This window comes from Amblyomma americanum, chromosome 11 (assembly GCF_052857255.1).
Source record: "Amblyomma americanum isolate KBUSLIRL-KWMA chromosome 11, ASM5285725v1, whole genome shotgun sequence".
Classification (NCBI taxonomy): Eukaryota; Metazoa; Arthropoda; class Arachnida; order Ixodida; family Ixodidae; genus Amblyomma; species Amblyomma americanum.
The window spans coordinates 54859886-54875716 of record NC_135507.1 but is presented as its reverse complement, the minus strand read 5'-3'; the positions used below and the strand labels follow the sequence as shown (position 1 = coordinate 54875716).

At 49.3% G+C, this 15831-nt stretch overlaps 1 protein-coding gene across 1 annotated transcript in view; it reads right to left on the bottom strand.

The window, feature by feature from the left end:
* Positions 1–6717: 6717 nt before the first annotated feature.
* Positions 6718–15831, bottom strand: part of LOC144111257 (uncharacterized) — a 168328-nt gene continuing 159214 nt past the window's right edge. The window contains exon 4 of the mRNA XM_077644486.1: positions 6718–7033. Within this exon, the coding sequence (XP_077500612.1) occupies positions 6816–7033 (218 nt within the window). The 3' untranslated portion in view covers positions 6718–6815. The remainder of the gene's footprint in view (positions 7034–15831) is intronic.

Below are 15831 nucleotides of genomic sequence, written 5' to 3'. Positions count from 1 at the left end.
CTAATCAGGCGGCACCGCCCCTAAGCGCAGAGAGCTAAGCGGAATGAGCAGCAGCGGTTAGGAGGAGAACTTGATTCGAATGATGCTTGTATACACTAGCTAAACGGAAGAAGTTGGGGTAGTAATTAGGTGGTAACCTGTCACCACCTAGTAGGTGGTCGCTGCAACCTACAATTGACGTCATGCTAGCCCACGTATCCGCATTTGGCCCAATTACCCAAATCGACTCACATTATTTTTATTCATGACATACCACTCGAACAATTCCTATGTACGACAGCCTTTATTTCGGTATAAAACCTTGGTTTTATCGGAGAGCGGGACGTACAACCTAGGGAACACGCGATGAAAGGCCGATTCTAAAAATATTCTCTTAAACCAATGTTAATAGAGAGCCTTGCGTGACCGACAGAAAGGCACCGGCACGAGAAAGGAAATTCGTACACGACAGCGCACAGTGTCCAGATATTCGCATGGAGCACAGCGTACGTCTGGACAATTAGCTTCGGCGCGTGGCTTGACCCTGGCGCTCCCTTCGTCACCGAAAATAAGGTTCGCAGCCCGTTGAACGATGCCACGCTGCAGGGTGCACCCGGCAGGTGGCTCTACGCTGTGTCGCGACAGACTTCCCAAGGTAATCAAAGTTTCCCTCTCACGTGGTAGCGTATACAGCGCCTTCGGCCGAAAAGCTGTTGGCGTGGTAGAGTAGTCGACCGGGTGTCGGAAATAATCGGGGGGCTGCGTAACGAAAATCGTATCACGGTAATTTGTGGTTCTAGCGATTGATGATTGTCTAGTGGGTGATAGGTGATGGCGAATTAATGATATTGTAACCAATCGATTAATTAAAGAAATAAAATAATTGAACAAGGGGGTTCAAAGCTGCCGGAATGCTAAAAATGAAAACGCAATGCTTGATGATGCTAAATAAGAAAATGTACAGACTTTAACTAATCAATGAATTAATGAAAACAATCGGAAAAAAATGAAAAAATGCGTTCAAAGGTGCCAAACTGTTCATAATGGAAAGCCAATGTGATGCTAAGTATCGGTGTATATCGTCGTCCTAAAAAAGGAATCTTGAAAAAACAAGTTCTGAAGAGTTGCATCAGCATCATATGGCGCACCAAACAGCGCAAACTATAGCGTCAACTCATGAGCGCAGCATGGGAGTCCTCCTTCGTTTTTTCTAATCTCTTCGCTGCATGTGGGTCACCGGGTGTGAGCTATACTTTACCGGCACTGGTTCCATATGCAGTTCACTGCCCGTTCCCGCAGCATTGTACGATGGCTCAAGTATTCTGACACAGTGTTTGGTGTGCTCGAAAATATCGAGCTCCCGTTGTGTAGTTTCACAGGCCAAACGAGCGGAAAACGAAAGCGAAGGCTGCTGTCGCGATCGGGTTCGAACCCGACCGCGGAGGCTGCGTGTTGACGGAGGCGAAACGCTAAGGCGCCCGTGTGCTGTGCGATGTCAGTGCACGTTAAAGATCCCCATAGTGGTCGACATTATTCTGGAGCCCTCCACCACGGCACCTTTCTTCCTTTCTTGTTTCACTCCCTTCTTTAACCCTTCCCTTACGGCGCGGTTCAGGTGTCCGCCGATATGAGACAGATACTGCGCCATTTCCTTTCCCCCCCAAGAAAACCAAAAAAAACCAATTATCCTTCACTCCCTCCCTTAGCCTTTCCCTTACGGCGCGGTTCAGGTGCCCGCCGATATGTGACAGATACTGCGCCATTTACTTTCCCCAAAAACCAATTATTATTATTATTAGTTCCAACTAAGATGAACAAGTAAAACCATAATGGTCGATGTCTGTCGCGATCGAATGCCCTGTACCACCACTATGGCTCAAATAAACACTTTACGTGCACATTGCAGGCCCCTACCACTTCAGGGGGAATGGTACACGGCTGCAGTCACACACGACAGAAAACAGGTAGACGGCCTCTCGTTCAGAGCGCCCAGCTCAACGCATGCGGAGGAGGTAGCGATCGCCCTCGCAGCCTTCCATGAAATGAAAATTAAAATGGCTCTTGGGGAAAGGAAATGGCGCAGTATGTCTCACATATTGGCTGACACCTGAATCGCGCAGCAAGGGAAGGGATAAAGGAGGGAAAGAAAGAAGGAAGAAAGAGATGCCGTAGTGGAAGGCTCCGGAATAATTTCGACTACCTGGGACCTTTAACGTGCACTTACATCGCACAACACACGGGCGCCTTAGCGTTTCGCCTCTATCGAAGCGCAACCGCCACGGTCGGGTTCGAACCCGGGAACTGCGGATCAGTAGCCGAGCGCGCTAACCACTGAGCCACCGCCGACTCTAAATTCATCCTCACAGTCTCCCATGGAGCCTGCCGCAACTTTGAGCTCGGTTGGAACGCTCCCCTTGCTCACCAAATCCTTCGCCACCGTACTCGCGACTGCGATCATCGCTCAATCATATGGGCCCCCGGCCACCAATGCATGCCAGAAAACGAAGTCGCCCATGAGGCAGTCCGCGGACTCACCGGGCACCAGGCATTCCTTGGGAGGACTTTAACCCAGATCACAGCCCTCTTCTTTCAATATTACTGAGCACTATCTTTGCCGCACACTGGCGCGACCCGGCTCCTATGAAGGGAAATCCTTCTCTCCCCCTCATCGCCCCTTCCCCTAGCCGAGAGGACTGGGAGGCGGCCCTGCTGGGCTGCCGGGAACTACCGCCCCAACAGGCCCTGGTTAGGCGGACTAGTCAGGACCAACGGGATCCCGGAATGCGGACTATTGTAAGTGGCGAGACCCACTAGAGGCCTCTCCCCGAGCACGTCTCTGTAAATATAGTAAAAAAATTGGCAGTGGCTTAACTTGGCTAACCCTGGAATTCAGCGAAAAGCAAGCCCGTTTAATAATCATCTGAGGCTCGCCCATGGCAGCTCCCCTGCATGCTCGCGACAGCCGTTCTATATATATATAACTACACGAACACGTGGCTATGACGTGATATCACATGGGCTTACGACAGCCTTATCGGATGTTATCACGTGGCTCCACATCAGCCTATCCGATGTTCTTAAGGTCAAAAGGATAACCAAAAGGTCACCCAATGTGAAGGGTCAAAGATGAACTCAAGGTCAGAGGTCAACTGAAGGTTATGGGTCATGGGCAGACATCAAGGATTCGACCCCATAAATGTGCCACATATGGTCATACACGGCTAACGTGGCTGGGCTGAAGGTCGTTCAAGGTCATTCTCCGGCCTACTGCTTTACCTGGCGTAGTGAAGCTTTTCGCTTCAATAAACGCTTTCACCACCACCACCACCGAAACGCGGCCGGTGAAACTGGGAGTCGGAACGCTGAAAATGCGTAATGAGCCCGAGACTACTCTGCAGAAACAAATTCCTTAGACACAGAAGCGTTACATACGCGGAGTACATGTGCTACGACGCACCGATATGCTGTAGGCAAACTTGCGGAGCGTCTCGATGTCGTCTCTCGATTTGACGGACTGGTCCCTGATCTTGCGGAAGGCCACCGCTGCCAGGGCCCGTTCGCCGGTGCACGCGACCACTCCTGGCCGCCGGAGCTTGTGCGTCGCCACGACCACGTACTGCAATTTTGGCAGCACAATCGACAAGTTGTAAGCTTCTATGAATTCGGGCAGCGGCGGCACCGTGAACATTATCTTGTACTGCTTCACTGATGAAAGAAAGTCGATCAGTGATTGGCTCCTTTGGAGCGAGTTTCCGTGTCCGACGCATGTGTCTCCCGGCCTGTTCCAGTCGAGATTAATGCCCTGCGATAGGGGAGACAACAGAACAGATGGCAGTGGGCTCACGCTGAAAGCGGTGGACAATCAGTTGCTATCATCCTATCAGTTTATATGCGGTATAATTGAAAGTCCCGATATTAGACAGTTCAAGTATCACGTACAGGGTCGGTCAAAAGTTCCCAGGCCACAGGGTCTGCTTTTGAGCAGTACAGTAAGCCAGTTGCGACACCCCTGCAGCTCAAAATCTGTACAGGATAGAGGTAGTGTCGGTACAACATCTCATAACCTTGACAGCTTTCGTCATCATTTAATTTTGTGAACCAATACATCAAATCTTTATTGGACCCACAGCCAGCTCGGCTAGTGAAAGGTCCAAATACAAGATATTCCCTGCCAGGATATACCGGCGAAAACCAAACCCTGTAGCCTGCGATTTTTTGACCAACCCTGCACGTAGAAGCTTCGCGTACGTAGCGCTCTTACGTATGACCATTGCGCATGCGCAGAATGCAAAGTGACTGCGTAAGTCTCACGCACGTACGTGAGATATGGATTTTTACCTTGCGGTCACGGGGCAAGCTCACTGCTACACCGTGGTTGCGGTATTTGCGTTGCTTCCGTACGTAGCCTTGACATCATGGCGGCGCCCCACCCGCCCGCTTCATAGTGATTATAACAGCTTCGTCGATAATTCCTTGACTCGATTTCGGCATTTTAACTGTTGTCTTCGCAATCAATTTGCCCATTCTTACGCACGCATAAAGCTTCAAGCGACGAATGGCTTTTGTTCTTCCAGACAGAAAGAAAATTCTCAGCTGTGAAGCCTGACGAAGTACCGTTTGTAGTCGTCATAGCAATGCTCCGACGCAGTTCGACAAACTTGGTTTTGACTCGTCTTGTATTAGACTGCCTACAGCAGTGCCTGTATCGTTTAGTGTATATTACTAGGAACACGCGGCGTGCGTTGCGTATGTATAACTGTAAAGGTTTGAAATGACATGCGTGTAGCCTACGTAGAAAATTAAAAATCGGTTTTGGGGGATCGCCCCACCGCGGTGGCTCAGTGGTTAGGGCGCTCGACTACAGATCCGGAGTTCCCGGGTTCGAACCCGACCGCGGCGGCTGCGCTTTTATGGAGGAAAAACGCTAAGGCGCCCGTGTGCTGTGCGTTATCAGTGCGAGTTAAAGATCCCCAGGTGGTCGAAATTATTCCGGAGCCCTCCACTACGGCACCTATTTCTTCTTTCACTCCCTCCTTTATCCCTTCTCCTACAGTGCAGTTCAGCTGACAGATACTGCGCCATTTCCTTTCCCCAAAAACCAATTAATATTATCATTATTGGGGGATGGAAATGGCGGGGTATCTGCCTCACATCTCGGCGGACACCTGAACCGCGCGGAATGGAGTGGATAAAAAAAGGACTGAGAGAAGAAAGACAGAAAGAAAGGAAGAAAGAAAGAAAGAAACCAAAGAAAGGAAGAAAGACGTCCCGCAGTGGAGGGCTCCGGAATAATTTCGGCCACCTGGGGATCTTTAACGTGCACTGACATCGCACACCACACGGGCGCCTTTTGCGTTTCGCCTCAATCGAAACGCGACCGCCATGGACGGGTTCAAACCCGGGTACTCTGGCTTAGTGGACGGGCGCCCTAACCACTGAGCCACCGCGGCGGGTCCATTGCAAGGCGCACATCTATGACTAGCATTTAAGTTACGATTAGCTAAGGCATCATTCATTGACAGGCTTCAGGCACTCCTGAGGGTTTCAAACAGCCCATGTATTGTGAAGGCTTTAAAAGTTAACAATTACAGGGTGTGTCACCTGATATGTTCTGAAATTGAAAAAAAAATAAGTGCCTTGCTTTAAAAGAGCACTTTTTTAAACATAGCATTTTTTAGCTTTTTAAACATAGCTACAGGCAAAATGTGGTAAGTAGTAGGCTGGTTGACTAATATTGAGTAATTAGCCATATCAGTGTTTAGAATTTCGAACACGCAGTTACAATCGGCACTGTGGCCCAACAAATTCTGGTTATACCGTGCCAAAATACATGCACTTTCGAAAAAGCTTTGCAGGCAAAGCAGCTCTTCCAGCGCACGTAACTCATGGAAACATCCAAAAATTTGTTGGGCCACAGTGCGAAGGGTAACTGCGTTTTCGGATTTCTGAAAACTGATATGGATATTGCGGTGGGCTATACGTCTCTCGATAATTAAGGAGGCTGACAGCAATATCATAAGTACTCAATATTAGTTAACCAACCTACTAATAAACAAGTCTTAGATGTATTCTGATGCGCTACATCGATGACAATACTAGGGCGGAAAAGCCGCTCTTGTAACTCAAAAAGCGTACGTTTAGAACTTGCAGAATCAGAAAAGATACGGTATATCGCTTGTCACAGATTGGTTGGTTTTTGAAGAAAGGAAATAGCAGCATCTGTCTCATATATCGTTGGACACCTGAACCGCGCAGTGAGGGAAGGGATAAAGGAGGGAGTGAAAGGAGAAAGAAAGAGGTGCCGTATTGCAGGGCTCCGGAATGATTTCGACCAAGTGGAGATCTGTAACGTGCACTAACATCGCACGGTACACGGGCGCCTTTTGCGTTTCGCCTCCATCGAAGCCTGGCCACCGCGGTCGGGTTCCAACCCGGGTACTTTGAATCAGAAGCCGAGCGCCTTAACCACTGAGCCACCGCGGCAGGTGCCGTGCTATTACTCCTTAGTCTAACTACTGACAGCCGTGAGGTAGGATTGTCAAAAATTTCGTAGCAACCAGTTGGTGATTGACAAGAAGGTTGGGCGTTGTGCAGAACAGATATAGCGGTCAGCCGATGTCACATGCGCCCGGCTAACGCGAACATAGCTGGACTCCAAAACAACGGTGCAAAGTGGCCGCCGATTTCATCAGCTGTCGAGGGGTGCCCACCGCAAAACTGCACGCCACTTGTCTGAACACCTTGAGTACCAGGAAGAAGTTCAATGGATGTATGCAACATGTTCGCCTCCAATGCTTCAGCGATTCCCGTGCTGTCATTCCGCGATCCGCCGACGGTCAGGTAGACGGGAATGCTCTGATTGCGGTGGCGGCGTCTGGCTGAGTACACGAGCTCCTCGAGGGCATCTTTGGCTCGATTCCTATCCAGTTTGTACTCAGCGCGGTTTCCGTGTGAAATGCCCACAGAGTAGTAGACCATCGCTGTGCAGTAACGATTGGGGATGGCCTTAAGGCTGTAGTGGAAGCCGTTGCTGGATTGTCGACTGAAGATGTACCTGCGGCAGCAAGAAGTGAAAACGCGTGTCATATAGATCGAGCCCATAGACCGCGATCATTACTGCAAGAAGGTCGTAGTGAAACACGAATTTATGCCTGCGTTTACACACATTTCAAGATTTACCAGAGAAGCGAGCGAAAATTGTAGGTGGCGACGAGGCTTATGGCTGCATTAGTGCGCTGGCACTTACAGTGGCCAATCTTTCACCAGGTCACCACCCTGAGGGCAGGTGTATATATATATATATATATATATATATATATATATATATATATATATATATATATATATATATATATATATATATATATATATAAATATATATACATAAGTAAACTGACACACGCTTAAAAATGTAAGAAGGGTTTAGTGACGCTTCGACTGGGGACCAGCCTTCTTCAGAGTCGACTCGTCCGCAAACCATTGTTATGCTTTAAAGCGTGTGTGAGTCTAATGTATAAGTGTATAACTTCTGGTTCATAGTGCCTTCCTTTCCTCACAACAATATATATAAATATATATATATATATATATTGTTGTGAGGAAATATATATATATATATATATATGTGTGTGTGTGTGTGTGTGTGTGTGTGTGTGTGTGTGTGTGTGTGTGTGTGTGTGTGTGTGTGTGTGTGTGTGTGTGTGTGTGTGTGTGTGTGTGTGTGTGTGTGTGTGTGTGTGTGTGTGTGTGTGTGTGTGTGTGTGTGTGTGTGTGTGTAAAGAGCACGGGACGCGATATTCGGAGGTCGTGGGTTCGGATCCCACCGGCGGCATTGTTGTTTTTCTGCTGCTTTATAAGTAATTTTCTTTAAGCGATAGATTAATCGAAGTAATATTATCCCACAGATCAGCACTACACATTAAAAAAAATTAAACATTCCCCTTTGCATCTTGGTTTCGGTAACTGTTGGCTTCCTTCATGTATTTGTCAAACGAGCCCCTCATTTCCCTTAACTTGTCTGCTAATAGCTTAACGAGGGTCTCGGTTCTGGCAGTCTTGATGCCATAGGTAGCATAAGAGGGCTCTCGCGCAGTGTCCGCCCTCGCCGTTAGATGACGTTCCACGTCACATTCGCAGTAATACAGGACGTGCCACGTCCGCCGCTATGGACGAGTGTGTCGCTGGTGAACACTCTCAAGGTTCGCTTGCACGCAATAAACATAAATACCCACGAGAGCAGCAGATTGGACGGCCGTCGAAGTAGCTCAGTTGGTAGGAGCACCGGACGCGATATTCGGAGGTCGTGGGTTCGGATCCCATCGGCGGCATGGTTGTTTTTCTCTGCTGCTTTATAAGTAATTTTCTTTCAGCGATAGATGATTCGAAGTAATATTGTCCCACTGATCATCCCTACACATTGAAAAAAGAATTCAACATTCCCCTTTGCACCTTGGTTTCGGTGACTGTTGGCTCCCTTTATAAGTTTGTCAAACGAGCCCCTCATTTCCTTATATATATATATATATATATATATATATATATATATATATATATATATATATATATATATATATATATATAATATATATATATGAACCAGAAGTTATACACTTATACAGTAGACTCGCACACGCTTAATAACATAACAAAAGGTTTACGGACGTTTCAACTCTGAAGAAGGCTGGTCCCCAGTCGAAACTTCACTAAACCCTTCTTACATTTTTAAGCGTGTGTCAGTTTACTAGGCAAAGGAAATGAAGGGCTCGTTTTTGATAAACATTTGAAGGAAGCCAACAGTCACTTAAACCGAGGTGCATAGGGGAATGTTTCTATTTATTTAGCTTCTCGTGTTGATCAATGGGAGAAAAATACTTCAATTAATCAGGTTCTTAAAGAAAATTGCTTACAAAGCAGGAGAAAAAACAACCATGCTGCCGGTGGGATCCGAACCCACCACCTCCGAATATCGCGTCCGGTGCTCTACCTACTGAGCTACGGCAACGGCCATCTAATCTGGTGCTCTCGTGGGTATTTATATTTTGCGTGTAAGCGAACCATGAGATTGTTTAACGGCGCCACCCTTGTCCATAGCCGCGTCCTGCACAGGACATGGCGAACGAAATACGTTACTCCCACACTGCCTCAGGTGTGCCTCAAGTTCATTTTGCACAGTGATCCCGGGTAGCTTTCTGCTGTGCTGCTGCCGGTTTGTTTTCATCTTGATGGCTACCTAGCGACTTTAGGAGGCTGCGCTAGAACAGAAGATGCTTCCGCAAGCCTAGTGCGAGCCTCTGCATGCTTACTAGGCAATCCCGTAAAGTGCGATACCAAATCCAGGCCGCTGTAACCGACTTAAATCCAAGCAGCATTGCTGCGTAATGTCAGCTGCGTAATGTCAGGGCACAAAAAAGAATCTCAGGCAGTCAAAATAATCAGGATTCCTCTACTAAGGATTCTCTCGCGGCCTACCCACAGGTGCTGGACGTTAAATCCCATGCACTTCTCCATGATCAAGGTAAAGGCGCTGGTGTGGGCGGCCTGTCCACAACACGTGCTCTTCTTTTTTATAATTTGCCACTCCCTTGGTATCGCCCGAAGAGCGGTAGGTCGTCTAGGTTAGCCTGGCACCGCCAGTCTTGCACAAGAGCATTTACTGATCATATGACCATTTCATTTATGGATAATAATTGGTCACTGGTATCGTCCATCAAATTACAGCATATGCGGAGAAGCGATAGGACATGCACCATCATACAAATACCTAAGGATCAGCCGAACACAGGATCTAATTTGGACGCCCACATTATGAATATAACAGCATATATATATACCTACCTGAAATGCAACATACGGCTTACCGCAGCCTTTTACCTCACGGCAACCTGAACATGCATCAGCTGTTGGGGACTCCATTAAGTGAATCTTAACAAAGCCCTAGAATCCATCCAGAATCGCGCGCCGCATTTCTTATATTCGTAATTATGTTTTTAAAGCGATGTTTATTGCCTGGGGGAGTAAAAGGGTAGGTAATGATAGATGACGAGGATGCTTAAATAAATAAAAAGGTTCGCTGATGTAATGAAGTCGAGGGGTGAACGATGATGTGGTATATGAATCAGGATTGTTCGACGAGAGACACAGTGCTGTCGGGTGCCAAAATCTCGTCGGCTTCAGCACCGGGAAAACCCACAGCAGGGGGTGAATATCGGCCTCAGTATTTCTGTTCTTGCAGACTGGACACCCGGGGCGGGGTTATAAACATTGAAATTGCGGCCACTTTCGTGTCACAGCGGGAGTTAGGGCAACCCCGACCGGGATCTTCCGAAGCGAAATCTGTATACTAGTAAGATGGCGAGGGAGGGTTACCGCACATGGAGGGATTAGAGCACGTAAGCGGCGCCAGAGGTGTTCTTTTCTTGCTAAAACGAGGGCGGTGTCATCCAGAGCGAGGACTCGAGGCAAAGACATGGTCAAGGCGGGTTGCAGAATCTGCACGGCTTTGTGAGCACAGGGCGTCACGTGGGAACCACTCAATTAGGATTCGCTGCGGGATGCGTGCTGCTAGACGATGGACGTTATTGCAAGTTTCTGGGGTGCAACTGACACGTCGTAGTAGGCACGTGGTGTGAAGGGCGTCGGTGCGAATGACAATGCGGGCTGTAGGTAGCACGGGAATGGCGGCCACAGGGCAAAGTGCCTCTTTTACCGCAAGCATCTCCGCACGGGAGGAGGAAGGATATTCTGGGAGGCGAAACCTGGACGTTCTGTTCAGGGCAGGCTTGCAAGGGCTGTAAACTGCAGTTGTTTCGCAGGCCTGGTTGCTCGCGTCAATGTACATAACGATGGAGCCATGCGGCAGATTGGCGTCTTGCTCTGTAATTCGGTCGTGAAACGACGACGCCGCGGGGATACCGCCGACGTATATCGTTGGTTTTTTTGTCGCTTAGCTCCAAAAAACGGCAGGGAGAGAGAACTGAGAATGAAGTGCGTTGAAGCATATGGCCTCAGCGCACCCCTTGTGTGTGTAAGGTTAGACTTAAGCTGCCGAGCATCGCGTCGTCGTTGCACCAGCTCATCTAACGGATTCAGCTGCGCCTGTTCTCGCAGCACCACGATCGGGGTGATGCGGGGAAGGCAAGTGATTGTCCTCATTGCCTCGATTAACAGCTTCAAGGCGATCCCATTGAGCCCTAGTCGAATGCTGGAATCGGGCTTGGTAAACAAGGCGCGATTGCACAACCTCTCGCACCAACTGCCAGCAGTTGGCCACCGCAGAGGTGGCGGAGTGGTTGAGCATCCGCCTCGCATGCGGGAGGTGCGGGTTTCGATACCCAGTTGCGCCGGGTACCCGCCGGTAATACAATGGGTACAAGCTTTCACCTGGTGTGGTGCTCGGCTTCTTTAGGGTGAAATGCTTGGGAAATGGGTCTTTGACCCCACCTTGAGCAGTCGAAAATACCATGTGCCATAGCGCTCCTTGGCCACAGATGCCCTTGCGCCATAAAAATCCATCAGCAACTGTCCTGCAACATGAAAGCGGGCGCCGCCTGTTTTAGTAGCACACAAATGCCTGAATCGATTACTTTTTAGCTCGAGAAAGCCAAGCAGACCCTGTTCCTAATTCTTGTATTGTCAAGCCCAATATTTTTACGGTCGAACTTTCTTGAAGAAGGGTTCAGGGAAGGTGGAGACAAATTAGTGTCGTAGAATGTTTACGGAACCGCCAGCGGTTGGCGACTAACTCGTACGCAGTTTTTCACACTGAGAACTGAAGACGAATTGAAGAAGCATAAGTCAACGTAATATTCTCACGGTGTTGGTGACAAGACAGGGACCCGGCAAGAGAGGGCTCGGCAGCACGTCCTTCGGTGGGAGAGACGGCGAACTTCAACGTCTTTCAATCCGCGCGCCACCAGGTCCGAGCGCCGTCGCCTAGACTGAAGTAGAGGTTCCCGAGCTGGGCGGCGTCATCCCACTGGTTAAAAGCGGAAACTCGCTCGTAGTGCTGCAACCAGTTTTCCACGTCCTCAACGATGTCGACGTGGAGGGACTTCGTGATGCGGGGGTTCTGGAGCGTGAAGTAGGGTGTGGACGCGCCAAGCATTGGGGTGGTCGCGGCAGGCATCGAGGCGGCGCCAAAGTTGTTCCGAGGACATACCCGATGTGTCAGGCTCAGGTGGTAAGCCTCGAATCCGGCGGTGAGCACGGTGGACGGGCGTCTTGACGGGTATAGGACTGGAGCGCCGGCTAACCGTTGGGGTACTGGACACGAGATCGATCTCACCTCCACCAGAATATCTATGACTTATTGTAGGGCGGCGGCTTGAGTCGGCAGGTCGCGGTCAGTACTCCACACCGTGATATTCAGATTATTCATACCGCTCTAGCTTTGCATCATTAAACTATCAAGTTAACCTCCCTTGCCTTGAATCTCGCTGCATGATAACCAGACTTTGCCTTTGTCATAAGTTCTACCATTCAGCCCTGAGCACTTCCGTCATCTCCCCAGTCCACCGTGATTCACGCCGTATTAACCACCTGAAATTTATGCATCCACCTCTGCCCATCTCAAGACATTCTTAAACCAGACTGCCAGAGAATGGAACAGCTTGCCAACGGAAGCTGTGCCATACAGTGCCCACGATTGGTTCGAGACACCACTACAGGAACTAATTGCTTAATGCTGATGTAGGCCTACCCCTCATGTGATTCCCTTGAGGCACAAATAAAATAGAGCACAATTATACTCCGAAGACTAATTGAAACACTAGCGATAATTCGCGCAGGAAAACAGGTGAAAGGCCAATGAACCAGGGTCGTTTACTCACATGGCATCCACAACACAGATAACCGGCCTGTACTGGGGCTTAAATGTGCTGGTGGTGGTAGTGGAGGGCTCGGGCGGCATCGTTAAACTTGCATCGCTGGGTGCAATCTCGGCATAAGTGCATGCAGAAAAGTGGCGCGCTGCCATGGTAGTAGCATGAGCACTCCCCGCGATATATCAGTGTGACACGCGGTGCACAGTTGCGCAGTTGGAATTATAATAGAATCAGATTTGGAATAGACTAGAAGGAGGAATGGAACTGAAGAGAATAGAACGAAGCCATCGCATTTCGTCGCTTTTAATTAAATTCTCCGTCCCTAAACGGCGCTTTAGGGATTTTAAAAAGTTATTTTCTTACATACTCCTCATAATGCTCGTTTCGTAACCAACAGGGCCTTTTAAAGCTTGCATGTTTAGTGGCATACATACGACTATTCTTTGGTCACGCCTGATCTAAGGAGGTCGAGAAGCTGCAACATTTTGGTGTGACGTACCTTGAGGCCGCTCTTGGCCGGAACGGCCTTCTGGCGGCCCACCCTGGGACCAGAAGTTCCCGCCTCGCTCTGAGGGACATCTAGAGGGGCAGGAGCAGTCCCACGCTGCAAGCAAAGGTGAACTGTTATCTTTAGGACAGCGGAAGATCGCGGCAACATTGCTTTTGTCTCAGTCTTATCAGCGTACTCAAGGTAAACACAAATCCAGCCAGAAAAAAAAATAGCGAACAGAATGAGATGCTTAGAAAACATGCCTCCACCCATGAAATTCGTTTTCTTCTTGGAGTAGCGGTTTCAGGAACCTGAGCATAATTTGCCGGAATTTAGCGTGATTCAGATTTTCATAGCTTTCAACATGGCGTGTACAGTGAAGAATCGCATGGAAAACCGTTACCCTAGGTGACGCTCAATATAGAGGAAAAATCAGTGGGTTATTCGCACCAGCCGCCTAGAACTGGGCGCGTTGCTAGGTACCAATCTAAAGGAGCATCAATTTCTGAAGAATTTCGAGATGAGAGGGGAAGCAGATATCATATTCCCACGGGCCTCATATCGTCCACCACACACAGTAAGTGGCCGATTGTGCAGAAAAAAATGCCGAAACTATACTGCCACTGTTTTCACTTCCAAGGCAGTGCAGGAACCGAAACAGAGGCCAACGGTTAGTGAAGAATGAGTGGTAGACACATACCAGAATGTTTAGCCATCCACCAATAAGTTGCGGCTCTGGTTTCTCGTCGGCAGCTTCTTCGTCGCCTTCGCCCTTGGGTGTAGCCGGGGATGCATCTGAGTGCTTCGGAAGTGATGCGGGAGAGCTGCCTTTCTTTCCTTGTGAAGAACCTTTTCCAGCCGCGCTAGGTTTCGGTTTTGCGCCTGATGGACTCTTTTTAGGGCGTTCTTCCCTTTCGCTATACTTGCTGACCTTGCCGGCGGCATTAGCGGGGCTATCGGACGCCGGGGATTCCTTGTCTTCGTCTTGTCTCGGCCGTGCTTTTTTTCCGGCAACCACTGAAGCAGCAGCCGGCACGCCACGGTCCGAGCGGATGCTGTTCTGGCTCTTGTCCCTTTCGAGTCCCCGTTTCTTCTGGCCGACAGGGGCACCGCGGCCGGACTTGTACGAGGCAGACTAAGCCAGGTTTCGTCGTGCAACAGGCTCCCCGTCGACATCCGCGTTGGACTGCCTCCGCGACATGTCCGGCTCATCTGGGCCGGGTGAGGCAGCGTTCTCAGGCCTTGAAGGGCTCGGCGATGGTGGAGTCCGGTCACGGCCCGTGCGTTCCACGCTGCCGGCTTCGCTGCCGGACCGCGAGTGCTCCCGTTCCTCCTTTCGGTAGTAGCTGCGCGCCTTCGATGGGGCCTTCGGACGTTCAAGGCGGCTTGCCTCGACGCTGTCATCTTCCTGTCGACCATGCCTCTCCATGACCTCCGGGGATGGTCCTGAGGAGATGGACCTCGCCTCTTCGCTGAGTAGTAGTCCTAACAGAAATTTCTGGGCGAGTGCGGATGCAGCGACCAGTCTCTCGGTAGGAAGGAAGGAAGGAAGGCCTCAGACGTTGCTGGCACATACCCACTACGGGGGAGTGGCCAAGACACAGGCGGTTAATTACTGGATACAGGAAATTTTTGACGGGAAAAGCAGTGGAAATAGTATGTAGTCTGATAGATTGGAAGAGGGAAGGAAAGGGGTCCAGTTAACTTGGAGATCGAAGACGGGACAATTGCTTAATGTGCATAATAGTACACAATGCCTGTAATGTTGCAATGTCTTACTGACAGAGATCAGGAAAAAGAAATTAGAATGGGAGTCGCTGCGTTTCTTGAAGAAAATTTTGCACAGCAGAGCGCACACTCCTGTCGCTTCGTCCAAGCAAAGAAGCGCCAATGGAAAGAACAACCGCGGAAGACACAGGCAAGCCCAGTTGATGAAATGGAATTTGCAAAAGACGCTTCCTCAAATGAGAAAAGCGGCGGCAGAACAGCAGGAAGTGATCCATTGTCTCAGGTTCGGCACAAAAAGGGCACAGTGGGGAAGCTGCCAGGCCAGATCTGTGAAGGTAGAAATTTAGAAGGGGAACCCGGCAACGCAAGCGCGTGAAAGAGACCTCTAGTCTGCGGGAGCGCCAGTCTTTGCTACTCCAAGGATGCAGAAGATGCTGATATTCGGGAGACGATGTAAGAGCCGAGGCAGCAAATTCCTGAAATATTGTGTAGCTGCGAAACCTCACCGCAGCTGTATATGCACACGATGGTAGGACAGCAACAATTGGGCCGCTGAGAGAGGCTCTTGCTAAGGAATCTGCAACCTCATTTAAGTGAAAGCCCATGTGACCTGGTACCCAAAGCAACCTTACCGAATTTAGATGCAGCGGAATCAGGAACTTAAAGAGGCGTAATGGCCGAGAGTCAGTGGGCGAGAATAAGGAAGAGCAAATGGACAGAGAGTCTGTCATAACCACGACCTGGGAAACGGTAGATTCTAATTTTCGTAAGGCTAAGATTACTGCTAATAATTCAGCCAGAAAAATTGGAGTG